At 43.1% G+C, this 27,865-nt stretch overlaps 2 protein-coding genes across 2 annotated transcripts in view; one reads left to right on the forward strand and one right to left on the reverse strand.

Annotated features, from left to right (window-relative positions):
• The window catches only part of LOC133530782 (uncharacterized), a gene marked incomplete in the record, with an annotated part of 66,532 nt that overhangs the window by 13,699 nt on the left and 24,968 nt on the right, over positions 1-27,865 (forward strand). The window contains 11 exon segments of the mRNA XM_061868851.1: positions 4,432-4,528; positions 5,912-6,040; positions 7,489-7,571; positions 7,813-7,937; positions 10,811-10,930; positions 11,149-12,987; positions 13,052-14,495; positions 14,966-15,099; positions 15,761-15,872; positions 19,509-19,636; positions 20,867-20,968. Of these exon segments, the coding sequence (XP_061724835.1) occupies positions 4,432-4,528; positions 5,912-6,040; positions 7,489-7,571; positions 7,813-7,937; positions 10,811-10,930; positions 11,149-12,987; positions 13,052-14,495; positions 14,966-15,099; positions 15,761-15,872; positions 19,509-19,636; positions 20,867-20,968 (4,313 nt within the window).
• On the reverse strand, positions 183-3,753 carry LOC133530499 (uncharacterized). The gene is made up of 5 exons (XM_061868419.1): positions 3,603-3,753; positions 2,802-2,922; positions 1,676-1,818; positions 1,066-1,180; positions 183-384 (listed from the first exon to the last, which is right to left on the reverse strand). Exons 1-5 carry the CDS (start codon positions 3,700-3,702, stop codon positions 213-215), a joined length of 651 nt encoding a protein of 216 aa, XP_061724403.1. The 5' UTR covers positions 3,703-3,753; the 3' UTR covers positions 183-212.

Genomic DNA, 27,865 nt, shown 5'->3' on the forward strand with positions numbered 1-27,865 from the left:
TTAACATACTATTGAAACGGCAAGATTAACTAACGTTTTCCTAATACTCATTAATGATGAAATCTAATTTGAGTTATTACCAAGTATGGTATACTTGGTTAGCACTGGTGAAGGGTGTCCACAGTCGTCATGTCCCTCAACCATGAGGAAAGTATGAAGAGAAGAAGAAAGTAAGAGGCAGATTGACTACACGGAGGACAGAAGGTAGTTTATTACACAAAGTGATCAATATCAGGCACTACAAGATCCTCCATAGTATCCTCCATCAGCTCCCTGTGGGATTGGGGCGGCGGGCGGTCGTCGCTGGCTTCGTATTGCCGATCCGGATACTCCGGGTCTGATTCCGGCAGGTTCGATAGGATGGACTTGAAGTTGCGTCTGAAACTGTTAAAAACGGTTGTAAAAGAACAATATTAAAGATCCATTTCTCGTGTAAGATGCGTAAATTCAAAGACAAAATCGTGCCTCAAATTTGCATTATGGGATAACCGTGGTTGCCAAAGTTTAGATTAGAGTTGTTTGACTTTACCACTCTACAATAAATAACTCTTGTCAATATACCTGGTATATTTTTTCCTGTTGAACTGCGGCATTATCATGGTCGCCTTTTTATCACTTGTCATGCATGCGTCACTTTCGCACTTACATACTTGTTAGAACGTGACAGGCATGGTGACAGATAATAAAACACCGACCATCTTAGCTTACTGGAGAGTATAGGCCGTAGTGGGCTCCTCCTACTACTACTGCGAGTATACTCTGGCTCACCCACTTCGTCAAAAAAGGCCCCTTCACGCCTACATTTTTTAAAATTTACCGCCTTTCTACTGGAAAAGTGGGTGTGTCTGAGTATACTAATGCCCGAAATATCACTTAACATTGAATATCAATCGCCGAAGGAGAACATCTCGAGCAGAGCGAACTCCAACTTCAAGTAAGGAAATGTTGAATTTCTTACCAACACGCAGTTCGTCTGCTCGTTTGCCTCCTAGGCATACTGCCTTTAGGCTGAATCTGGAACTGGTCGTTCGGACACTTAAAACATACAAACAATATCCAACTTACTTGTCTGCCTCGACATCGTCAACAACCTCGTCTTGTGCGTCCTGGTCGTCTTCTTTATCCTGCTCTAATTCGGCATACATGATGTCGCTGGCACGTCGGGTCGAGGTCTCGAGTCCTGTTAAATAAGTAAATTTTCAAGATCAAGTATTCACGTTAAAACTGATTTGAGGTTATAAACACATAAATTCCCAATTATAAGAGATACCTCTTAATGTGAAGAAAACTTAAACAAATCCAAGTCACTATTCTCATAGTGTTAATGGTTTTACTGCAGATGACATGATTCAAAATGCGATTTAACACAGAAATACTTCAGAATACAGATGGGCCACATGGCGCTCCAAAAATTATGTTCTGTTATGTGGCCTACCGTTCTGCTGAGGTACTTTTGATCTGTGGATTGTACCTTACCCAAACATGCATACATTATGATTATAAAATTTGTATATAAGGCAATGTAAGCGTTATTTAAAATAATACGTCTATACTAGAACCAAGTAGTTTCCATGAACGTCCCACATCACATGGCGACCCTGCTAGTGCCAGTACGGAATCGCCCGATTAAGAATTTTTTTAGATCTTGTTTTTTTTTGTGTAAAGTATATATCACCTTCATCCGGCACCCCAAACGTCTCGTTGTCCAAAGACTGCAAGTACATATAGAGGTACACGAGTTCGCGGCACATGCTTGTACATTCCTCGAATGAGTTGAAGCGGTTTGCGAAGAGGCCCGATGGGCAGCCGAGGCGCTCCCTGTAATATAAATAATAGTATTTTATATAATCGTCATATAGTAGAGAGCATTTCAGTCGAGCACCGTGGTTAAGCAACGAAGCTTGCTCAGTTGCTTAAGTAAGGTACGAGTTTGAAAAGCTGGGTTATATTACTATTGTATACAATACTTTTTGTACGAGTCATCTAAAATAATACTCTTTTAACTAGAAAACGTAAATAATTCATGAAAATTGTTAGGTCTCTCAGTAGACGAAAATGTAGTACAAAATACATAAAGGCGCGTATATAGGGTCCTAGATGCCCGGCCCAGGAATGGCAAAAGGTCTGAGTTAGAATATGCCTGTTTGCACTGAGGTATACATAGTGCTTTTCTCAAACATGGGACCAAAGTTGCTTTTGCTGCGAGTGCTGACGTACAAAAAGAACAATAATATTAAACTGTTATTTTTAATTTTATGATACTTCAACAAAGTATGTTGAAGTGAACAGTATACCTCCATCAAAATGTTCGATTAACAACAATGTCCTTACCAGGATTTGAACCCGGGACCATCAGCTTTGTAGGCAGGGTCACTGCCCACTAGGCCAAACCGGTCGTGAAAACTTTGGATTGTTATATTTATTTGCGTATTTATTTTTTTCGGTGGGAGGGTGGAAACATTAATTGCATATAAAAATACGCATGTTAGTATAACGGGTTAGCACTGTAACGCCTGATTCCATTCATTATTTTAATAAATCTTTGATTATCAGATTCAGCCAAAGATGTTTGGCTGAATCTCGATAACATATCAATTCTCTTTTTATATCACTCATGACATATGTGTCAAAATCATTTGACCGTTGAATTTTTCGTTCATACCTGTGTCACCTCACCCCCGTACTGCGATCCGGGCACGCACAGCCGTCTCACTCACGCTCTGTGAGAGTTAGATACGAACCTGCTCACAACTTAAACCAAATAGAGCCTTACGACAATCCTACTAAGGGTCAACACATACGTGCAAGACTGCAGCGGCACCACAAAAGTCCACACGGGCCGCACTGGGTCCATACAAGACCCTGGCGTGTAGCGACGCGAGCAACGCACACGTTGGTACCGTTTCCTCTCCTTCATCAGCGCTGAAATGGATATATACTCGTATTTCGTGGTCATGAATAGTGTTCGAAGGGAGCCGGATTTCTGCTGCATTTTTTTGGACTGAAAACGAACCTTTGAGTATTTTTTTATGCCGAAACTTGCCGAAACTGAAACTTCGGTCGGACACTAGTTATAAACTACTGGCGACTTGCAGTGGGGTAGAGATTATACTCGTACATCTAATCTGCGGTTTTAGGGCGTCCGCTAGCGCTATCTGAGGCGGGACAGAGCGGGCACACACAGGTGGGTGCCCGCTCTGTCCATATGAATTGATGCATATGAATTATCTGAAACGATGTTTTGGCTCGCGCCGCACAAAAGAAACAATATTAATTACGCTCCGTGCGACCGTGCTTGCTATAAGTTCGTGTATTTTAGCATTAGAAAAGAGGTAAACATTCATGAGGACATTAGTAAACATGTGAATTATTTTTCAAAAATGTTTTTTTTAATAACACGACAATCGCTTACCTTCTTTCTAATGCTAATTAACTCGAACTATAGGCGGTGTCTAATTGTCACATCTCCTTTTCATACGTTGTGTAAGGAATTGCGACAATTGTACTGGAGAAATAGAGAAAGATAAGAAATAAAAGAAGAGTCAATAAATATTATAGTAGATGGCCAATAGTTTCATTTCTGGATGACGTCTAATATTTACCTAAAACACGCTTATCTTCTGTAATATCACTATCATCATTTGTATCATTATAAACAAAACTAAAGCTTACAAGAAATATTACAATGCGTAAGATATTCATTTTTGAAGCACTTGTGACATTTCATGGCCTAGTAGAGTAGTTTAGGAAAAAGTTATATGTGATTGGATTTTTAATGTTTGATGTTTCGCCTTCATGCATTAAATTTTCCTAACCTGAAGGCACATGGTAGTGTTTACATAGCAAAGTTTTTTCTCGAGTCAAGTCAAAAGTCGATTATTGTCAAATAATGGGTTGACTGCGCCGGTCCGTCATCGCAAGCACCTGACGACACTCCTCGGAACAGAGTGAAACATGTCGAGCGTTTTCGACGTAAAATACGTGAGTGACCCGTTCTAACATATTTAATATGTCTGTATCTCTATTATCTGTTGTATGAATAAGTGACATAATTAAAGAAAAAAGCTATAACTCTCTAGGGAGTTATAGTTTTTTTTTCTCAATCCATAACTCCCGCGGGAACAAAATAGGCCTTTGTCCTTCAGCACACCCGCATGAAATAAGATCTTTTTCGAGCAAGTGTGATGAAAATGATTTTAAACATGAACAAAAATATTAAATTACAAACGTCAGTATTTTAAAAGTAAAATGGTTTGTATGAATAAGTGCCATAATTAAAAAAAGATAACTCCCTAGGGAGTCTTTTTTTTCACAATCCATAACTCCCGCAGGAACAATATAGGCCTTTGTCCTTCCTTATTTCACTTGCATGAAATAAGACCTTGAGCAAGTTTGATGAAAATGTGATTAGTACATGTACGCCTGTCCCAGGTGCACAAGGCATACCCCAGCAGTCGGGCTTCTACTGGAAAGGAGTATGGCTCCCGCTATGCGTCACGTTCGAGCCCGGCACCGCCAAGTCTGTGTAGTAAGTATACGTGTTCAAAATACTGCCTATAATACATACAAGTATGTATAAGCCCCCCCCCCTTTGCAAACCAGTAGTAGATATACAGGGTGACCTCAGCCATTGGACAAACCCCACGTAGGGTTACTTCTCAGGAATGCCCTGACGTTAATATTTTTTTTAATTAGAACAAAAGACAAAAAAAAAAATTCGAACAAAAGTTATTTGCAATAATCGACAACAAAAAGAAACACACTATGTTAATCTTTGGCAGTGTTTTTGTCAATTTGTTCGAAATATTTGATAATGATGACATTTTTCAAAAGTCAGAAGCTTATTAGTGTCATAAATAAAAAAGATAATCAAATAGGTCGAAGAATACCATACTATTCTTTTAGGATATTACCTTAGGAGCTACTAACACATAGAGGCTGCTCCAAAGTAAAAAATGGTAATTTGTTAATTTTTTCGAAACCGCTACACCGGTTGTTATAATACTTTGTACACTGATTTTAAATACCCTAATGCATTACGGCTTTGTCCAATGGCTGGGGACACACTGTATAAGCTTTAAATATGCTTATCTTCATTAAATTTCTGCTTATAAAAATTGCATCAAATTTATCTAAGATATCATCTAATATAGTGCCCCGCTTCGGTTAAACATTGCTTTTTCAAAATTCAAAAATGTATTCTGCAAGTCGGCCTCAATGGCTCTTTTACAAGTCAATACAACATTTATAGTAACATCATATAGTGACATGAAAAATACATAACATTTATAAATACAACAGCCAATACCTGGGTAAACATTACATTATAATAATCTTAAAATAAATGATTACTACAATACAATAGAGATGTATAGTCTCTATGGTTAAAAACACATTTTTTTAGTTCTATTACAGTTATTAGTACTCTACTAAACTTTGTTTTAATAGGGAGCGTGCATAAACTGTAGGGGGCAGCACAGGAGACGTCAGATTTTTGGCGCGAGGTTTAAATGTGACTTTTATGCTTCCAATTCAGCCCACAAGCTGGCAGAACCTCCTATGCATAAGATGACGTACGAGAACGGTAGATGGCAGGACTTGCTTTGGCGTGAAGTGTCAATGTAGGTACATGTTTATGTTGCCGATTCAGACCACAGGGTTTCAATCGTCGAGTGCGAGCATCAGACTTTAACTCTCACTTCTGACCTGTGTGTTGCTTAAATGCCATGAGTCCTATATAGACATTTAATCCTCAGGAAAATCAAGATCGGTTGACACTTGACATTATTTACAAAAAAACTGTCAAGTAGCCAATTGAAGTGTCATTTTAGTATCCGAGATACAAAATGAGAGTTTGGTAATGGTTATTTTACCATACTGAAACCCACTTACTCTAATTTTATCTATATAGCTTGGAAATGCTGGACCGCAACGAAGCACCAACAATACAGGATGGCTACGGCATTTCGGTCGCGTACGCGTGCCTCATGGAAATTATCCGGTCTATTGCCATCACTGTCGAAGGGGACGAGTACTTCAGGTGAGTGAAAGAGAAAATACTCGTAATAGTATGAACTGTTAAGAGTGTTAACAGTAGACGATATCAATTCATCATAGGTAAAGTTCAAGTTTTAATGCACTAAAAGTACGGTCAGCATCAAATAGTGACAGTAAAAGTGGTTGGAGTGATGCCATCTATCGGAATGATAACAATACGTAAGCCATGATGATGATCATGTAACCTTACGTTTCTTAAGTTACAAATCGATCATGGTTGCCCGTGTGAAATCAGAGATGGCGTTGCGGAGCTGTCAACATGACAGTGACAGTTGACGGCGAAGGAGGGTAGACAGAAACCGGCCCGGTGGCATTATGATTGAGGTCATCGAGCCGAGCAGTCGTGACGTGACGTCGTCTCTGGGATCGCCACGTTTCTTTATAATTGGTACAAGCTTTTATTTAACTTGCAATGTACCTATGTATGTATGGGTCAAATCTTGCAAGTTAATTTTGACCCCCTTCCCGGCTTCCGATGAAACTGAAAATTTGCATATATAGGTATGTAAGTCGAGTGACAATGCAATATTATGGTACATCGAGCTGATCTGATGATGGGGACAGGAGGTAGCCACAGGAACTCTGTGATAGAACAACGCAACCTAATTGTGTTTGGGGTTTTTAGAATTGTCTCGATGAGTATAATTTGACCGTGGAATGAAAAGTACAGTCAGCGATAAAAGCTTGTACCAAAAATGAATTTTTTGCCAAAAAAATATTTTTATAATCCATTTAAATCGACATGAAATTGATTTATTTGATGTGTATTCGATACTGTTAATTAAAACCAACTATCGGATATCACGACGTGTTATTTCAGTACCAATTTCACACAGCCAATAGCACCTTTGTTAAATAGGAATAATGTTTGGATATATTTGGTCATTTTGGCTGCAGCTATCTTTTTGATGTCGACTGTACAAAGGTTACCTCTAGTTTCCAATTAGGGGTGCGCAAAACTTTCGCTCGCGGAGATATAGGTATATCACTCATTTCGCTCAGTGGATCTGTAGAGTGCGTAAAAGAGTAGGTTGTAATACACATAGCCATAAGTGCCACGCGATACGATCCTGCCACGTTTTCCCGGTTCCCTCTGAACCGCTCCGAAATCTTTTCGCATATTCGCATCGTCTCACAAGTTCGGCTCGGCCGGCTCATCATAAGTGCGAAAGAGTGAGTGAGTTCAATCAAAAGATATAGGTCATTTAAATCACTCACTCCTGAACGACACATGTCTATCTCGGATATACGGATAGTTTTTAAGCCCCATTGACACGAACAAGAACTTCCATGCGATTTTTCATGCAAGTTCTCGCGCCGTGTAAATTTTGTCGTTTGATTTTCTACCTTGTCTTAATAATCATAAAACTTTTGTTTGTATAATAAATCGGTGCATTTAAAATATCGACTTGATTTTACACTTTCATTTAGGTTGCAAGAACTGTACGCTGATTTGCCGAACGAAAGCGAAGAGAAGGAAATTAACTCAAATAAAAATGGAAACCACGAGAAAGGTAAATAATAAAAGAAAAAACCCGAAATCAATGCGTTGTTCTTTTGTACATCATAGTTTTGTTTATTGAGTGTTGATTAATAAAAACAACAAATACAAGCGTCGTAAGGAACGTAGAGTTTCTTGACCCTTACTATAAGCCTTCTAAAGCCCATCAAACAAGAAAAAATTGAAATTGAAATCAGTAGTGTAGAAAATAAGGTTGATTTTTGCAGCAGTTTCTCACGCGATGGTGATTTCAGAAACAAACGCCGAAACCAAAGAAGTGACGAACAACGTCCACAACGAGAACTCGGACCAGAACTCCAACGTCGTGGAGCCCATTATAGAAGACGTGGAAGAGAAGGAACGGCAGCTGAAGTTGCAGGTTTGTTTTTGGGTCGAAATCGACTTCAAAGTCTGGAGCATCGTCGCAAGGTTACCAGACTAACGATCTTTTATAGGATACATTTCGGAGAGTGTGCCGAGGAATTGCACAACCTTATTCACCATCGGACTACCAGACAATCGGCCCTTCGGCATCGCTTCAGGGTAGGTATTACACGTTTTGCTTCAACATTCCTTATGCGAACTGCCAAGGAGTGGAATGCCCTGCCCGAGTCTGTGTTTCCGCATGAGTACAATCTGAATCTCTTCAAGGCAAGAGTAAATATGTATCTCATAGGTAAGCGTGCTCCACCGTAGACCGCATCATCACTTACCATCAGGTGTGATCGTGGTCAAACGCCTGCCTATCCTCCATTAAAAAAAAATATTTTCATTGTCTTGTTTTGGGTCACTCTGTCACGATTGTATTTCTGTTTTTGTTTTTTGTTTTTTTTTTTTTTTATATCAAAAATATATAAAAAAAAACCGGCCAAGAGCATATCGGGCCACGCTCAGTGTAGGGTTCCGTAGTTACTCTTCCGTCACAATAAGCTAAACTGGAGCTTAAAGTATAGTAAATTGTTAACCAAGGGATGAAACGGTACCTTTCACCCGAGTTAAACAAATAGGCTTTGCATAATCAGTACCTAATTAAAGTAAGTCTTTTTACTATGAAGGGAAAACTTTTTGCGATAACTCAAAAACAGCTTAACTGATCATGTCCGCTATAGTTTTCATTTAATGTCTTTCTTAAGCTCTACTTCCACGATTTTTTTTCATATTTTTTGGACCTATGGTTCAAAAGTTAGAGGGGGGGGGGACACATTTTTTTTTCTTTCGGAGCGATTATTTCCGAATATATTCACTTTATCAAAAAATGTTTTTTGAAAACCCCTATTAGTTTTGAAAGACCTTTCCAACGATACCCCACACTCTAGCGTTAAAGCGAAAAAAAAATTCACCCCCACTTTACGTGTAGGGGATGTACCCTAAAAAAAATTAAATTTTTAGATTTTATTGTACGACTTTGTCGGCTTTATTGATTTATATATCCATGCCAAATTTCAGCTTTCTAGCACTAACGACCACGGAGCAAAGCCTCGGACAGACAGACAGACAGACAGACAGACAGACAGACAGACGGACATGGCGAAACTATAAGGGTTCCGTTTTATGCCATTTGGCTACGGAACCCTAAAAAGACAAGTGCTATTGCATGTCTTTTTAGCTGTAGATTACATTTACCATGACACAAGATTTCATCTCACACAAGCTACACTCCGTCACGTTTTTTGGGAGCAAAAAACAAGACAACGGAAAGAGTTTTTGACCCTTTTAAGGAAATCTTTATGAAATATAATCTTAATTGTGTGATAACAAGGTTTCGAATAATAAATAAATATTATAGTGACATTCTTACACAAATTGACTAAGTCCCTCGGTAAGCTCAAGAGGGCTTGTGTTGTGGGTACTCAGACAACCATAAATATAATATACAAATACTTAAATACATAAAAAATGTCCATGACTCAGGAACAAATAAATATGCTCATCACACAAATGAATGCCCTTATCGGGATTCGAACCCAGGACCATCGGCTGCATAGGCAAGGTCAATACCCACTTCGTCGGACAGATCTTCAAAAACAACAATTCTACTATAAAACACGCGGTTGTTTTATGTAATAGACGCAACGGAATGTAGAAAAAATGACAATGCGCTTATTGCTGCGTTTATCGCGTAAAACGATCGCGCGCGTTAACCTTCAAATGTCTTGTCTAATATGTCGTCGGTGTCTAGGTCAAAATTATTTTCGTTGTCTTCTGACCACTCTGTCACGCTATTTGTTTCTTCCATCAAATAAGTAAAAAAGTCGAGGGCTATTGTATGTAGCTGTAAATTAGAATTTACATTAGAAATATTAAATAATAAATTTCATCCCATACAAAAAGCTACACTCCGTCACATTTTGTGAAGACAAAAAACAAGACAACGTAAATAATTTTGACCCGTCTATCGCCATACGCCAAAAAAACGTGACACGACCAATAGAATTTTGACTTGAAAAACTGGTAAGGATTTGAGGATTGAGGAAATCAAACAATGATAGAAATCGATTTTAATTTAACTTTTACGATTCAAGTTTTCTCTAAATTTAGTTAGTTTTTAACAATATTAAATTATCCTCTTTATATTGATGAGGTATGCTTTAGAAAGTTGACTAAAGAATTAAGAGTGGAAAACTTTATTCAATGCATAATAACTATCGGGCTATCGCTATCAAACATGTTTTTAATAGTTATTTTGTACATATAAAGAATAAGAAGCGCTGGTGGCCTAGTGGTAAGAGCGTGAGACTTTCAATCCGGAGGTCGCGGATTTAAACCCCGGCTCGTACCAATGTGTTTTTCGGAACTTATGTGCAAAGTATCATTTAATATTTACCAGTCCCTTTACGGTGAAGGAAAACATCGTGAGGAAACCGGACTAATCCCAATAAGGCCTAGTTTACCCTCTGGGCTGGAAGGACAGATGGCAGTCGCTTTCGTAAAAGCTACTAAAACCAATGGGTACGCCAATTCTTGGGATTAGTTGCCCAACGGACCCCAGGCTCCTGTGAACCTTGGTAAAAACCGAGACAACGCGAGGAAGATGACTGTTATACATATAAATAGTGTATTAAAAACCAGGTGTTCAGATATTTGTTCCTGACTTATGGATGTTTTCTATGTATTTAAGTATTTTTATATTATATATATCGTTGTGCCCACAACACAAGCTTTCTTGATATTTATTCAATTTGTGTAAGAATGTCCCTATAATATTTATTTATTTATATTTATTTAGTTGTAATAAATATAACTATATTCCAGCTACTAAAATCATCGTGGTGCGGCCTAGTTTGGGGCCTGTCCGTGCTGGCCGAGGCGAGCATCGGCGAACTAGAGAACATTCTGCGTGCCATACAGACTCTGGCTAGGGTCAGCGGAAAGGTAAGCCTTATTCTAAGATAAGCTTAATAAATACTTTCAATGAAAACTATCCAGCCGTCCAGCCGTTAATTTTGCCTTAGACCTTTATGCTTGTAATGTACATGATACTTAATAATAGCCCTCTTTTGGCCTGAATGGTAACTAAAAAATCGTACACTGAGCATGGTCATGTCACGTCATGCTCTCGGCCGATTTAGTAATGTAATCGTTTCTCCCAGGTGGGGCACACAGTGGGGCGCGACGCGTGCATCTCCGCGCTGTGCCGCGCCGCGCTGCCCGCGCAGTACTGCGTGCCGGCGCTGGGCGCGCTGCCCTGCCCGTGGCGGCGCGACGCCGCGCCCGCGCCCGACACCGACCACCGCCACCAGGTCGTGTGGGTCGGCACGCCGCTGCCGCAACATGCTCCCCAGTCAGGTACATACTGCCGGGTGGGGCACACAGTGGGGCGCGACGCGTGCATCTCCGCGCTGTGCCGCGCCGCGCTGCCCGCGCAGTACTGCGTGCCGGCGCTGGGCGCGCTGCCCTGCCCGTGGCGGCGCGACGCCGCGCCCGCGCCCGACACCGACCACCGCCACCAGGTCGTGTGGGTCGGCACGCCGCTGCCGCAACATGCTCCCCAGTCAGGTACATACTGCCGGGTGGGGCACACAGTGGGGCGCGACGCGTGCATCTCCGCGCTGTGCCGCGCCGCGCTGCCCGCGCAGTACTGCGTGCCGGCGCTGGGCGCGCTGCCCTGCCCGTGGCGGCGCGACGCCGCGCCCGCGCCCGACACCGACCACCGCCACCAGGTCGTGTGGGTCGGCACGCCGCTGCCGCAACATGCTCCCCAGTCAGGTACATACTGCCGGGTGGGGCACACAGTGGGGCGCGACGCGTGCATCTCCGCGCTGTGCCGCGCCGCGCTGCCCGCGCAGTACTGCGTGCCGGCGCTGGGCGCGCTGCCCTGCCCGTGGCGGCGCGACGCCGCGCCCGCGCCCGACACCGACCACCGCCACCAGGTCGTGTGGGTCGGCACGCCGCTGCCGCAACATGCTCCCCAGTCAGGTACATACTGCCGGGTGGGGCACACAGTGGGGCGCGACGCGTGCATCTCCGCGCTGTGCCGCGCCGCGCTGCCCGCGCAGTACTGCGTGCCGGCGCTGGGCGCGCTGCCCTGCCCGTGGCGGCGCGACGCCGCGCCCGCGCCCGACACCGACCACCGCCACCAGGTCGTGTGGGTCGGCACGCCGCTGCCGCAACATGCTCCCCAGTCAGGTACATACTGCCGGGTGGGGCACACAGTGGGGCGCGACGCGTGCATCTCCGCGCTGTGCCGCGCCGCGCTGCCCGCGCAGTACTGCGTGCCGGCGCTGGGCGCGCTGCCCTGCCCGTGGCGGCGCGACGCCGCGCCCGCGCCCGACACCGACCACCGCCACCAGGTCGTGTGGGTCGGCACGCCGCTGCCGCAACATGCTCCCCAGTCAGGTACATACTGCCGGGTGGGGCACACAGTGGGGCGCGACGCGTGCATCTCCGCGCTGTGCCGCGCCGCGCTGCCCGCGCAGTACTGCGTGCCGGCGCTGGGCGCGCTGCCCTGCCCGTGGCGGCGCGACGCCGCGCCCGCGCCCGACACCGACCACCGCCACCAGATCGTGTGGGTCGGCACGCCGCTGCCGCAACATGCTCCCCAGTCAGGTACATACTGCCGGGTGGGGCACACAGTGGGGCGCGACGCGTGCATCTCCGCGCTGTGCCGCGCCGCGCTGCCCGCGCAGTACTGCGTGCCGGCGCTGGGCGCGCTGCCCTGCCCGTGGCGGCGCGACGCCGCGCCCGCGCCCGACACCGACCACCGCCACCAGGTCGTGTGGGTCGGCACGCCGCTGCCGCAACATGCTCCCCAGTCAGGTACATACTGCCGGGTGGGGCACACAGTGGGGCGCGACGCGTGCATCTCCGCGCTGTGCCGCGCCGCGCTGCCCGCGCAGTACTGCGTGCCGGCGCTGGGCGCGCTGCCCTGCCCGTGGCGGCGCGACGCCGCGCCCGCGCCCGACACCGACCACCGCCACCAGGTCGTGTGGGTCGGCACGCCGCTGCCGCAACATGCTCCCCAGTCAGGTACATACTGCCGGGTGGGGCACACAGTGGGGGCGCGACGCGTGCATCTCCGCGCTGTGCCGCGCCGCGCTGCCCGCGCAGTACTGCGTGCCGGCGCTGGGCGCGCTGCCCTGCCCGTGGCGGCGCGACGCCGCGCCCGCGCCCGACACCGACCACCGCCACCAGGTCGTGTGGGTCGGCACGCCGCTGCCGCAACATGCTCCCCAGTCAGGTACATACTGCCGGGTGGGGCACACAGTGGGGCGCGACGCGTGCATCTCCGCGCTGTGCCGCGCCGCGCTGCCCGCGCAGTACTGCGTGCCGGCGCTGGGCGCGCTGCCCTGCCCGTGGCGGCGCGACGCCGCGCCCGCGCCCGACACCGACCACCGCCACCAGGTCGTGTGGGTCGGCACGCCGCTGCCGCAACATGCTCCCCAGTCAGGTACATACTGCCGGGTGGGGCACACAGTGGGGCGCGACGCGTGCATCTCCGCGCTGTGCCGCGCCGCGCTGCCCGCGCAGTACTGCGTGCCGGCGCTGGGCGCGCTGCCCTGCCCGTGGCGGCGCGACGCCGCGCCCGCGCCCGACACCGACCACCGCCACCAGGTCGTGTGGGTCGGCACGCCGCTGCCGCAACATGCTCCCCAGTCAGGTACATACTGCCGGGTGGGGCACACAGTGGGGCGCGACGCGTGCATCTCCGCGCTGTGCCGCGCCGCGCTGCCCGCGCAGTACTGCGTGCCGGCGCTGGGCGCGCTGCCCTGCCCGTGGCGGCGCGACGCCGCGCCCGCGCCCGACACCGACCACCGCCACCAGGTCGTGTGGGTCGGCACGCCGCTGCCGCAACATGCTCCCCAGTCAGGTACATACTGCCGGGTGGGGCACACAGTGGGGCGCGACGCGTGCATCTCCGCGCTGTGCCGCGCCGCGCTGCCCGCGCAGTACTGCGTGCCGGCGCTGGGCGCGCTGCCCTGCCCGTGGCGGCGCGACGCCGCGCCCGCGCCCGACACCGACCACCGCCACCAGGTCGTGTGGGTCGGCACGCCGCTGCCGCAACATGCTCCCCAGTCAGGTACATACTGCCGGGTGGGGCACACAGTGGGGCGCGACGCGTGCATCTCCGCGCTGTGCCGCGCCGCGCTGCCCGCGCAGTACTGCGTGCCGGCGCTGGGCGCGCTGCCCTGCCCGTGGCGGCGCGACGCCGCGCCCGCGCCCGACACCGACCACCGCCACCAGGTCGTGTGGGTCGGCACGCCGCTGCCGCAACATGCTCCCCAGTCAGGTACATACTGCCGGGTGGGGCACACAGTGGGGCGCGACGCGTGCATCTCCGCGCTGTGCCGCGCCGCGCTGCCCGCGCAGTACTGCGTGCCGGCGCTGGGCGCGCTGCCCTGCCCGTGGCGGCGCGACGCCGCGCCCGCGCCCGACACCGACCACCGCCACCAGGTCGTGTGGGTCGGCACGCCGCTGCCGCAACATGCTCCCCAGTCAGGTACATACTGCCAGGTGGCGTACTCTGAAACTCTGCGTCTGCGCCACTACCATAATCCATTACAATTTCAGACCCTCCAATAAATCACACAAGAAAATCGAAATTTCGGTATCTAACCTCTCTATCACTCTTGCATATTCGAGCGATAAAGGCAGATAACAAAATTTCGGGTTTCCCGGTAGGCCCTTTGTAAAACACCGCAAACCGCCTTGATGCATCAATGTCATATTTTATTATCTGTAAAAACTTGTCAAAAAACATTTTAAGGCACAGTATGTATGAGTTACTCTATGGTTTACGAAAGGTGCTGCACTCTGGCGGCAGAACATTGCAGTAATACTCCCTATTGCTTACCATCAGGCTATTCGTCTGCTCGTTTGCCTTTTATGTCATAAAAAAAATATTATATTGACAGCAGAATGTAAATTTGTACAGCAATATATAATTGTTTTATTAATTTTGTTCCCCAGGCCAGCAGCAGTCATTCGTGATGGTGACCTCCCGCCACGTGACCGCCATGAAGGCCCTGCTCTACGCGGCACAGCGCGATGGCGACAGCATTCAGCAGGCCTGGCTACCGGTCCTCACCACCCTGCAGCACCTGGTAATATCCCCGCAGTAGTAGTGACCTCCCGCCACGTGACTGCCATGAAGGCCCTGCTCTACGCGACGGCGACAGCAGGCAGGAGCAGGCCTCGCTGCCGGTCCTCACCACCTGCAACAATTGGTAATGTTTCCACAGTAGTGGTGATCTCTCGCCACGTGACCGCCATGAAGGCCCTGAAGGCCCTGCTCTACGCGACGGCGACAGCATCCAGCAGGCCTGGCTGCCGATTCTCACCACCCTGAAGCACCTGGTAATGTCCGCTAGAAATGGTGACCTCCCACCACGTGACTGGTGCCACGTTATTCAGCAGGCCTTGCTGCCGGTCCTCACCACCCTGCAGCACCTGGTAATATCCAGTAGTGGTGACCTCCCGCCACGTGACCGATATGAAGGCCTTGCTCTACGCAGCTAGCAAACCGCATGCGATTCTTTGGAAGTATAATTACAGCTCTTCAAATCAAAAACGTTACACTTTAAGTGGCTGAAGTGTTATTTTTAGACCACTTAAAAGAACTGACCGCACTAATTGCACAACAAAACAGCATTCTGATGTGAAAACCAGATTTCTTAACGATGTTTTTGAGAGACTATTAAAAATTACATTTTAACCGAGGCGAAGAATTATATACATTTATTAGTATACGTTCTACTCCCACAGGTATGGATCCTAGGCCTGAAGCCCTCGACAGGTGGATCCATGAAGGCGTCCCGCGCCAGCGCCGACGCCAATGCGGTCATGAGCACCTCCGCTGTCATGGCCGATCTGCCAGGTTTGATAAAGTTTGATTTATTGCATGTGTTGCCAGATGCTGTTTCCAGTTTTTAGTTGCAGCTTCGTTGGAGTTAGATTAATAAACAGAACATAAAATATTCATTTGTATGTAGTGTAGTAAATTAAACCGAATATCATTTATCTCCTAATTAAATAATTAGAGAAAATTGTCTAAGTTATAAGTGTTTCACGATAACCTATTGGGGTTCGATGACCTCATACTAGGACAAATAACCTCCAATGAAATTTAAATCGTAATTAACACATTCACTGCCAGACAAAAAACGGCGCAGTACCCTAGAAACCGGTGGTCTATAGCTGCGTACAAAACAACCCGCCCAGCGGGTTGTCCGGCATCTAAAAAGTTCACGAGCGCCCACCAGGTGGGTTCCCGGCAGTGAATGTGTTAAATTAAACAGAGTTTGACAGAACGGGATAGTCTTATGTATCGTTCTGTAGGGGTAGCAGGGAAAGCGTTATTATTGTTTGTCCTTGTCACAGTCTCACTTTTTTTCCACCGTAAATTTAGTACCTATGGTACATACATTACGGTGTATATCAAAGTGTAGTAGTAAAGTGTAGTACGGTGGGTATCAAATAACCCGACCAAATTACGTAGGTTGTTCTTTGGGATGTCGTCAGGAATGTTAAAGCGTGTTTTTAATTTTGTCGCATTGCGTATGCTGTCCCTCACGGGCGCACGCGGTATGGCACATGAAAAGTATCCTACTATCTACGGCACTACCAATGTTTTGCAGGTCAGCAAGTGCCAGTAGCCGAGTCTCTCGGAGTCATGAGTGGTATACTTACACACTTCAAACGTAGCTTTATCCTGCGTACATATAGGGGTCTTAGTTTGTGTCCATTCGCACCGGGGCAGGGCTTGCTGGCCATTTGTGTTTTCTTCACATTATACGACCATACAGTTCAGCAAATCGTCGGTTAAACCTCGTAACTCCATTTACAGATGTGAAAGTTGCGGAAAGTTTCCAAAAAATAGGAAAAGTTCTCGGAAATTTCTTGAAAATTTCACAGAAATATAAGAAATTTCCATTTTATGTTTTGGAAACTTTCATTCCCATACAAAATAATAAGAAACTTCCGGAACTTTCCAATGTGGAAAATTTCGCTATTTTGGAAAGTTTCCTTCGGCACATCAGTTACTCCATTGCAAGCACATTAGGGATTTGCTACCTTAGCCAACAATACCTAAAGTTGCAAATCTCGTAACAATGCATTTACGAGGTTTGCGAGTTTAGCCAACGAAATCAAACAGTGTTTTTCGAGCCTAGTCTGTCAGAAAAGGATGGCATTTGTAACTAGCTTTCTCTGACTATAAATAATAAAATATAAAATGTAGGTAAAACCTTTTCTCTGCACTCATTTTCATTTGGCACCTAAATATTTTGTTTTATTTCACTATCTACTCTTATTGGTTTTATTCTTACACGCTAAGCTTAAGTATTCATGCGTTTCTATATGCCTACATTTTGTTTTGTGTAATATATGTTGCAACTCGAGAAACTCAGGGAATTCATTGGAATCATGATAGAATCAGGAGACCACTTTAACTAAATCCTTCTTTCATATCTTTTAAGTTGTTTATTTAAATTTACGGGTTTATGGTACATATTGTTTTTGATAGCTTTTATATGATGGTTGCACTTTTATCGTCTGGCCCTTACGTACCATAGTTATTTTCGAAGACACATTTAAATAGTGATAACAAAGAATCGGCTTAAGAATTTAATCAATGAGGTATATTTTGTCTTACGAATTATATATTTGACCGGTCGACCTAGTCACGTGACTTTTTGTTTAAGTACATTGTTTTAAGATTCAAATGGAATACTCGTAAATTATAACAAGTATATTAGTGCTAGAGCGACCCATGGTACAGTCACGTCCGAAAATATAGATACGATAAAAGTTCAAAATATGTATACACTACCTTAATATATGGGTTATACCTTAATATATTTTTTTATACTACGTCGGTGGCGGTATACGGCCCGCCTAATTGTAAGCTGTCTCCGTAGCCTATGTACGCCTGCAACTCCAGAGGAGTTACGTGCGCGTGCCGACCCTAACACCCCGCACCTTCCTTAAGCTCTGGCAACCTTACTCACCGGCAGGGAACACAACACTATGAGTAGGGTCTAGTGTTATTTGGCTGCTGTTTTCTGTAAGGTGGAGGTACTTCCTCAGTTGGGCTCTGCTCTAGATCTGGAATGACATCCACTGGCTGTGCCCTACCACACAAAGCGAGATGACATTCACAATGCCCATACCTCTCTTTTGTAGTTTAAGGAGGATTGGTCTTTAGAGGCACAATCTGGAGAGAGCAAAAGATATCGCTTCATTGGCATGATGACACCGCTGTCAAACATTGGTGTTATTAGACAGTGAGAATTCTTACTTCGTACTTATTCATTGTTCCAACATCAAGTCTGCAAAAAATCAGAATACCATATTTGACGCAAACGCCAATGTATAAAGTTACTCTATTATGCGGACGGACGGATTCGCAGCAATCATGCGAAAGAGAATCGTGTCCTTGCTGGGTAGGGTCAGACATAGTACTAACAACATTCTGAATGTGGCTGCAGAAAAATATGACTGCCCAATCCTTATCCACTGGATTGGACAAATCAAACAGGTAGCACTCAGCCCCCCCCATTTAAGTATGTGTACATTTGTAATTGTATGTAAATATTGTTAACTAACATGGCTTTTATAGTACATTACGATACAAGTGCGAAAAATAGGAAATTCGAAACGAGTGGCGATAAAGTAAAACACGACCGAAGGGAGTGTTTTAAATCGACACGAGTTGTGAATTACCTATTCGCACATGTATCGTACAACATTTTACAGTACATATGGCCCTTTAAATGTTCGACATAGTAACGTAATATACTAATTTTCGCACTAGTGCGGTAAAGTAGCACCATATGTACTGTAAAGTACATTTATAACTAACATGTATGGAGTCTAAGTGCTTCGAAATAAAGATTACAGTACATATGGTGCTACTTTACCGCACTAGTGCGAAAATTAGCATATTACGTTACTGTGTCGAACATTTAAAGGGCCATATGTACTGTAAAACGTTGTACGATACATGTGCGAATAGGTAATTCGCAACTCGTGTCGATTTAAAACACTCCCTTCGGTCGTGTTTTAATTTATCGCCACTCGTTTCGAATTTCCTATTTTCGCACTTGTATCGTAATGTACTATTTTATTATTATTATTATATTCTTTGACTACAGAATGAGATGTGTTCGTTTTTGTAATAAAAATTCTTTAGATTTTCAAATTTTGCCATTAAATCAGTTTAAGTCAGTCATCAAACGGAAGTTGTGTAAAAGGGATATTACAAAATCTCAGATTATCTAGAAGACCTTAACCCTTGGAGTTAATTAGTATGTGTATAGTGTAAATAGATAACTTAACTTATTTTTTTAATAAATGTTACTATTTGACGTCATAAAGTGATTGTAAAATCCTATTATGAAAATAAAATGATATGATATGATATTATATGACAGACGATAGAAGCGCAACTGTCACATGCCTAAATAATTTTGAATATGTTTAGAACGTCAGCTAACAACAAGATTTGTTGCAGCGCTGTCAGCCATGCTGTCAGGCGTGTTCGAGTCCTCGAAGAACCTCGACGATGTTGCGTTGCACCATCTGATTGACGCGCTGTGTAAGCTCAGCAACGAGGCCATGGAACTCGCCTATTCTAACAGGGTAAGTTACTTAGTAATTCCACCAGGGAAATACCGACTTCAGAGTAGAAAATAAAAACAAAAACAAACTGGCAATCATTTCCTTTTTAGGGTTCTGCAGTCAACTAGGAACCATTTTTATTTATTGAGTATTTTTTTAGAGTACCTCCCATACAAAATGATTATCTTTGAAAAAAAATTTTCGCTTTATCTCAGTGGTGTGGGATATCGTTAGATAGGTCTTTTAAAATGAATACGGGCTTCCAAAACCATTTTTTCATAAAGTGTATGTTTTCGGAATTAATCGCACCGAAAGAAAAGAAAAATGAAAAAAAAAATTGAAACAGCTTGATAAATACTTTCAACTAAAACTATAGCGAGTATGTTTGGTCCAGCCGTTTTCGAGTTATTCCAAAAAATCTTTTCTTCTTAGTAAAATGACCTTCAAAGCGATGCGAAGGTAATAAGTAAATAAATATTATAGGACATTATTACACGAATTGACTAAGTCCCACAGTAAGCTCAATAAGGCTTTTGTTGAAGGTATATATATATACAATATATATTTTGTCATAAATACTTAAATACCTAGAAAATACCCATGACTCAGGAACAAATATCCGTGCTCATCACACAAATAAATGCCCTTACCAGGATTTGAACCCGAGACCAGGCAGGGTCACTACCCAATAGGCCAGACCGGTCGTCAAATGTACTCCCTTGGTCCCTTATGCTTGTAATGTACATGATATTTACAAATAGCCCCCGTTTGGATTGTTCTGACAGAATGGTAACTACGAAACCGGTCACTGCCCGTAGCCTACGTAGATCAACTACGTAACCCGACATGATCTTGGCCGATTTTTCACATCTGAGTCCATCATAAGTCTATGAAAACTGATTACCACGAACTTTGTGTTAAGATATGTGTTATCCAGTTCAATTAATCAATCACAATTATCAGTGATCGGAACTATGGGAGTAAAACTTTAACAAAACTTATCAAGCGACGTAAAAAGAGTGCTTATAGTCTTAAAAATATTCGAATATCTATGAATGTAAATATTTTATGGCTGTAAGTACTATACTATTCCTATCCCTATGGACATGAATATTTTTAGGGCCGTATGCACTATTTTATGTCCGCTTAACAAGTTTTGTTAAAGTTTTACTCCCATAGTTCCGATCACTGATAATTATTCACGTTTGGTATGGTTTCTACTGTATTGTATATCATGGTGTATTATTTCAGGAACCATCCCTATTCGCAGTTGCCAAATTACTCGAAACCGGCTTAGCCAACATGCACAGGATAGAAGTCATGTGGAGACCCATCACCAACCATCTGTTAGAAGTAAGTGCTCATATTTTACTAAAAGTCAAATGGAACTCGCAAAGCTTCTGGTTGACGTAACTGGTGACCGAAGAGCTGGCGGCTTCCTAGCACAACGTATCAGCATTGCGATACAACGAGGAAATGCTGCCAGCAACCTTGGTACAATGCCTTAAGGGTCCATATTAGATTTAAGCTAGTTATAGTAATCCTCTGTATATATCCATTATGTATATTTTTAGTATAAATAAAATGTATTATCAATTGAAGACGGAAACATAACCTTTTAAAAAAATCGAGATCCACTCTTAGTAAACTCCAAGTTTAACTTTACATTTAAAATTAGTTTTTGGCAAAAATTTCCTTTTTGGTACAAGCTTTTATCGCTGACTGTACCTGTCTTGCCACAAGCAACTAATACTCATCGAGCCAATTCTAAAAACCCCAAACATAATTAGGTTGCGTTGTTTTATCACAGAGTTCCTGTGGGCTACCTCCTGTCTCCATCATCAGATCAGCTCGATGGTACCTGTTCGAGACAAGTCTCAACATAGCTGTAAACTTTATGTTTAATATTTGTTGCTTGCAACATTTGAGAAGAGTTGTGTCTATGATGCGCTGTCAAGGGCCTATTTCGTTCTGTGCTATAACTGAATGTTCTAGCGTAATAAAATAATTTAGCTTTCAATAAAAGTTATTTCTCGTAATCGCATTTTGATTCAAACAGTACCATAATATTGCATTGTCACCCGACTTACATATTTATACAAATTTCATTGCTTCAGCTTCATTGGAAACCGGGAAGTGGATCAAATTTAACATGCAAGATTTGATTACAGACCGACAGACAACGGGACAGGTGAAACTAAATAAAAGCTTGTAAATAAAATTAAGGCTCTTTTAATATCTTGACTACATAGGGAGTACTTGTCTCGAAAAGCAAAATTACCATCTTTACAGCTACAATGTCTTTATATAGTCGGCTGAAAGTAAACTTTTGTTCGTATCGTACCGTATCGTATAGCGGATCAAATAACAATAAAATACAAATCCTCTTTATTGCACAGCCTCAGAATAAATGTACATGGAAACACATATAATACATGAAGATATAGGTAAACAACAGGCGGCCTTATAGCTACAGAGCGATCTTTTCCAGACAACCTTTAGGTAGTGGAGAAATTAAACATTTAACTTAACTAATTAGGAGATGCAAAAAGTCTAAATTAAAACTAAATAGCAGTAGAGAGAATTAAGAGAAACCTTTAAACTTTAAGTCTAAAACAGTAAGACATACACAACGCTTCAAAAGTATCTACCAATCTGTAACAGCTTAACAAAAAGGGATGGTTCTATATGTAGAACAATTGAAACTGTAATAGTACATTACTATAGAAACCGGGAAACGTAGGGTTGCAGGCCAAGTAGATATAGACGGCCGAGCGTAGCGAAGCCGGTAGAGATACGCGGCCGGCAACCCGGTTTCTCGCCGAGATTTGTATAGTGCTTTTCTAAAACTTGCAATTAAAACAAATAATTGTAGTCAATTTGACTTGTGGCGACCTACTCGGCTCGCCACTCTACCAGCGGTGCCTTACTAGTACGGTCAAATTAACTCAAATTTCACTAAAGTCAGGAACTAATTCTAAGGACTAATAAAATCACTACGGATTGTTTTGTATGGGCTAAAAATCGAACTTTATACAATCATTACTAAATTCACCCCCCCGGAAAGGGGTGAAATCGGCTGAAAATAATGTAATGGTTGTAACTAAGAAGAGAAAAAAGGTGTACTCGGTGCAATTTGGCGTACGTTTTACAACACTTATATCTAAATTCGCACGTGTTATTTATGTTAATTTAAGCTACGGAACAGGTAAAAAAAAACAACATACAAAAAAATCTATTTTGGCCATTGCGGGTCTGGGGAAAGTAATGTACTCGGTGCAAATTGAGTAAATAATTAGAAAAAATATCTAAATCCAATGTCAAATTCGCACCAGGGTGCGACACCCGGAAAGTAGTTTTTCATGTTTTACTGTCGTTGTACTTCGGGGGAAATTTTAATACTATTGGAAATTGATGCAATCATATTCATTTGATTTTGTTTACATTCGCACCCCATAAAAAATTGGCATTTTTATACGGAACATGCAGTTTTGTAATCAAGTACCAAAAACGTAGAGCAATAAATACACAGAAGCGACAAGCGCGTGATTAGTGGCAAGAGAAGGAACGCGCGTAGATGCACCGACGAAGCACGGCTCTTGAGGCACGAGTAGTGGCATGTACGTACTGCAAAAATAGTATGATTTTTTTTTTCTTTTATACTACGTCGGTGGCAAACAAGCATACGGCCCGCCTGATGGTAAGCAGTATCCGTAGGCCTATGTACGCCTGCAACTCCAGAGGAGTTACATGCGCGTTGCCGACCCTAACCCCCTCCCGCCCCTCGTTGAGCTCTGGCAACCTTACTCACCGGCAGGAACACAACACTATGAGTAGGGTTTAGTGTTATTTGACTGCGATTTTCTGTAAAGTGGAGGTACTTCCCCAGTTGGGCTCTGCTCTAGATCTGGAATGACATCCGCTGTGCTGTGCCCTACCACACAAAGCGAGATGACATTCACAATGCCCATACCTCTCGTAAAAGGTTTCTGAGTATGCAGACAGACAGTCAACAAATTAAATACAGGTACGCTTAATGTTTGTTAAATTCGAAAAATCGCGTTTTTCCATATACTTACGAAAACGTTAGACTACTTAGTTCACTCAATGATTGTTTAAAACAATAGTTCCGTTTTAATGCCAGAAGAAAGATTTGTGCTCGTTGCCCGTCAAAAGTGTCAAACAAACTGTCTCGGAACAATCGCTGCGCGTAGGGTTTGAGATCCGGATATCCGAAATATCCGGATATCCGTCAACTATAACATCCGGATCTAGCGGGTCATAAGATCCGGATATTACGGATCCGTTAAATATGGTTATGACCTATAACCGAAACAATTTTCTAATGAAATTTATGAATAATTTTGTCATTTAAATATAGTATTTTCATATATTTAAGCAATTCAAATACTAACAGCACATCAATTTGATAAGTACATCATGTCACGCAGTAACTTTATACAATGAATGCGAATGTTGCTTAATGCAAACATTAGATCATTGGATATCCTGATGACTTGGGGCTATAGGCTCAAAACAAAAGCGACCTGGAGGCCAAGGCTAGGAAGGAGAGAAAATTGGTCTGATAATCAACCACTAGAATATCTCCAAATGAATAGGGCTAAGATGGTCGGCTCTTTATCATTTGTCATGAAGGGCATAGTGACAAGTGATAAAAATAGAACCATGCTGCCACCGCAGATCGAAAAGAAAAGACCTACCTAAAGTAATCGGGAAGAGGAGATAGATGTTCGAATCCAAAATGCCCTAAGATGCTCAGCAGCGCTTCACCGAGTTCTAGTATCCAAGCTGATCAGTAGGACTGTCCATGATTCAAGTCTATAAGACAATAATTAGATTTTGATGAATGGCATCGGTAAGTATTACACTTGGACTCTGAATCAGAAAAAAAAGAACAAGTTCTTAGTTAAGAAGACGAAATTCTGGCGGAATATTCTGGGACCTATCAGAGATGAAGATAGAGAAGATGAAAGCGTAGGAAAAATAGGGAGCTAGAGTAGCTAGTTGCGGCACCCAATATAATTAGCGAGATTATTTATTTATTTATTTATTTATTTATACAAGGAATTCCAACAGCTTTAAAAAATACATTAAACTTTTTTGGTAGTAGTACAGAGCCAATTACAGGAACTCACAAATAGAAACTGTATATATAATTACAAAGTACACACTAGATACAAAAGCACATGTGACACAAGATATTACAATATGAAATATATCAAGGTTACAATGAATAAAAAGAGAGACCAAGAAATAGATATGAGCAATAAGTAAGAACACTTATAACTTATGAAATTACACTAAGATAAACAACTTATATTCGCATTTAGATGAACAACATGGACCGGGCTCAAATACATTAAAGTTACAGATCACACTCCATAGCATATCACTACCTGCAACATGTTATTTAGAAGCATTGATTGACTAGATTGCGCCTTACACTAGGGATTGAGCAATTAAAAACGTCAATATCTAGATCCTTCGACAAATTATTCAAGTTACGAGCTGCGCGACACAGGAAACTATTTTGCCTATAATTAGATAAAGTGCGTTTAACTGAAAGGGGGGGATAAAATCTTTTAGACCGAGTGGGCGTATTGAACGAAAGTTTAGAAAGAAGTTGTGGACAATCAATATTGCCAGTGGTGATATTAAGTATTATAGCCGCACGACTTCGCAGACTTGGTCACTTGGAGTGGACGGGAGAGAATCGGGCTCGGAGTATCCAACTAGCGTGGAGTGGTGCAGAATAGTGCAGAGTGACGTTGTACTTGTGTCAAAGGCCAAGATTCTTTTTGGATCACTGATCCAGTGAAGTAAGTAAGTATTGCTTTCATAGTTAGTATTTCATGACGAATGAACACGAGGTGAGGCATTGGATGTATTTCCAACTATGCACCAGCTAATCCAGATATAAACCCTCCTTATTAAGTACGGTTTTAGAGATAACATTATGTTAGCTATTATAATAATCAAGTAATCATTTAAAATTGGTTGGGATAATATCATTGTATTAAAACATAGTTAAAAACGTTATTTCTGTGTCATCTAAATCCGTTTATTAGGATTTTATTTTGGTGGATATTCGAATAATTAGAATATCACAATATTCTAATTGCAAACCCTACATATAGTAGTGACACCCAGTAGTGACACAAATAGGTAATGTAAATACTGCGAGGAGGATCTTGTTTAGGAAATAATCGGACAGACAGACGGACATGACGAATCTATAAGGGTTTCGTTTTTTGCCATTTGGCTACGGAACCCTAAAAACAGAGCGATCGAGTATATTCCTTCAACAGGATGCTCTCTTACAGCATATAAAAAGGGCTTAACAGACCCACATTGGGACCAATTTACCTGAATAGCGACCCACAAATGCTAGATTCTTGCAACTAGGCTTGGCGAAACAAAAATGATGGACCAGCGTACACCTCTTTGTAGAAAACCCTTCCTGATGCTAGTCCTCAGCTGCAAGGAGCTATTGTCTTGCAAGTGCAAAGAACGCTGTACAGGGTGTGGGTGAGTAAAACACGGATTTAAATACACTATGCTTTGCTCATGCGTAGGTGCATGCTCTGGGACAAAATATCACGTAAAAAAAAATTTGTTTAATTAGTGTGTAACTTTAATTAGCTAGATCCGGAGTAAATTACAATAAAACGATCTCAGTATTCTTAATTTTGATAATAATACTTTTATCGAAAATATTACTTTACTATAAATATCGTTCAGCAAGTTACCTTTACTTAAACATCATTTGCCTTGCAAATTGTATTGAAACAGCCATCCGACTCTTGGTGGTGTCATCCGGTATGGAACAAAAATAGTGTAATTTGCTTGTTTATAAACCGATTTTCAAAATTTTAATGGAATTTAATAGCTTGCTAATGTAGCATTCATATCTTGATACAATGTTTTCCTGTAAAGTTACTAGTAAAGTTGATGAAAACAAAAAACGGTTTTTTTTTCGGGAAAATTTAAATAAAACTTAAAATTTCTCGCAAACTATGGTACTTACAAGGTCAAATGTATAACGATAATGTAGCGCATTTAATTTTGCTTTTTATGACACCCCACACAAGCTTACATGTGATATACTTTCTGTGGTATACGCAATATTCTGAACACGGCACCGGCCATTTTGATGACGTCATAACTGGTGATTTAACCACGTTAGAAACTGTCTCCCGATGGTTTTTTTTGTCAAAATAACATGCTTAACAACATACTAAAATATGGTGCTGGTTTCATCAAAGGCACCTTTTGGGCCCTATATGACCCTAAAGGAAGCGCCTTCATACCTACTCGTATAACATTTTTTTTATACAATCAAACACATTTGAATAAGTAGTCGATAAAGCGGTCAAAACACCGATAGATTATTAATATGTTGTAACATGACATCACTATTTTTGATCTCACATAGACAATTTACGCACAAACTTGCATTTCATTTTTGGTCGCACTTTTGAAGTTTGACAGTCGTTCTTGATATCCTATTTCTATGTATCCGGATCCGAAAAATTGTCGGATATTGCAAACCCTAGCTGCGCGCTGCGCTATCTCCCCGCCCCGCGCGCCCCGCGCCGCATGCGGCCAACCACCTTCGCTTGCAGTTCGTTGCGATTAATTCTATTTACTTTTTGACAAACTTCCGGTAAAAAAAATCTATTTTTTATTTAGTGCAAATGTAGTGTCTTTAGATAAGTACCGTTTTTAAAATTTTCACGTCTCTCTTAATTTCCCCCGAAGCACAATGTACAAAATAATTAAAAATACATGTTCCATAATTTGCCCAGGCGTGCAAAGTTAACTGAATGTTTATAATGCTTTAAAAAGCTTAACTTGAGATTGCACCAACCGACTGACTTATCCTCGAGCCGCAATCGAAAAAAAAATTTTTTTTTAGGGTATCATACATTGCACATCTTTTTAATTAAGATATACTATGCACCAAGGTGTTCTCTATACACTACTTAGCTTGAACCCAATAGCTTTTAATTCACTCCAAAATTACGGCACTTTATAGTTTATACCTAAAATTTAACGGTCTTCCGTACATAATAGAAACGGTGCAACTCGGGGGAAATAATCTAGTTGCGCCATCTAACGAATCCAAAAAAAGCACGACTACACGACTTACTTCCATACTTTTCGTTAACTTGACTATACTATACGCGCGTAAGGTCCGCGCGCTTGCGCGATGCGTCACCGCTACAT

This window comes from Cydia pomonella, chromosome 23 (genome assembly GCF_033807575.1).
Source record: "Cydia pomonella isolate Wapato2018A chromosome 23, ilCydPomo1, whole genome shotgun sequence".
In the NCBI taxonomy this organism is placed as follows: Eukaryota; Metazoa; Arthropoda; class Insecta; order Lepidoptera; family Tortricidae; genus Cydia; species Cydia pomonella.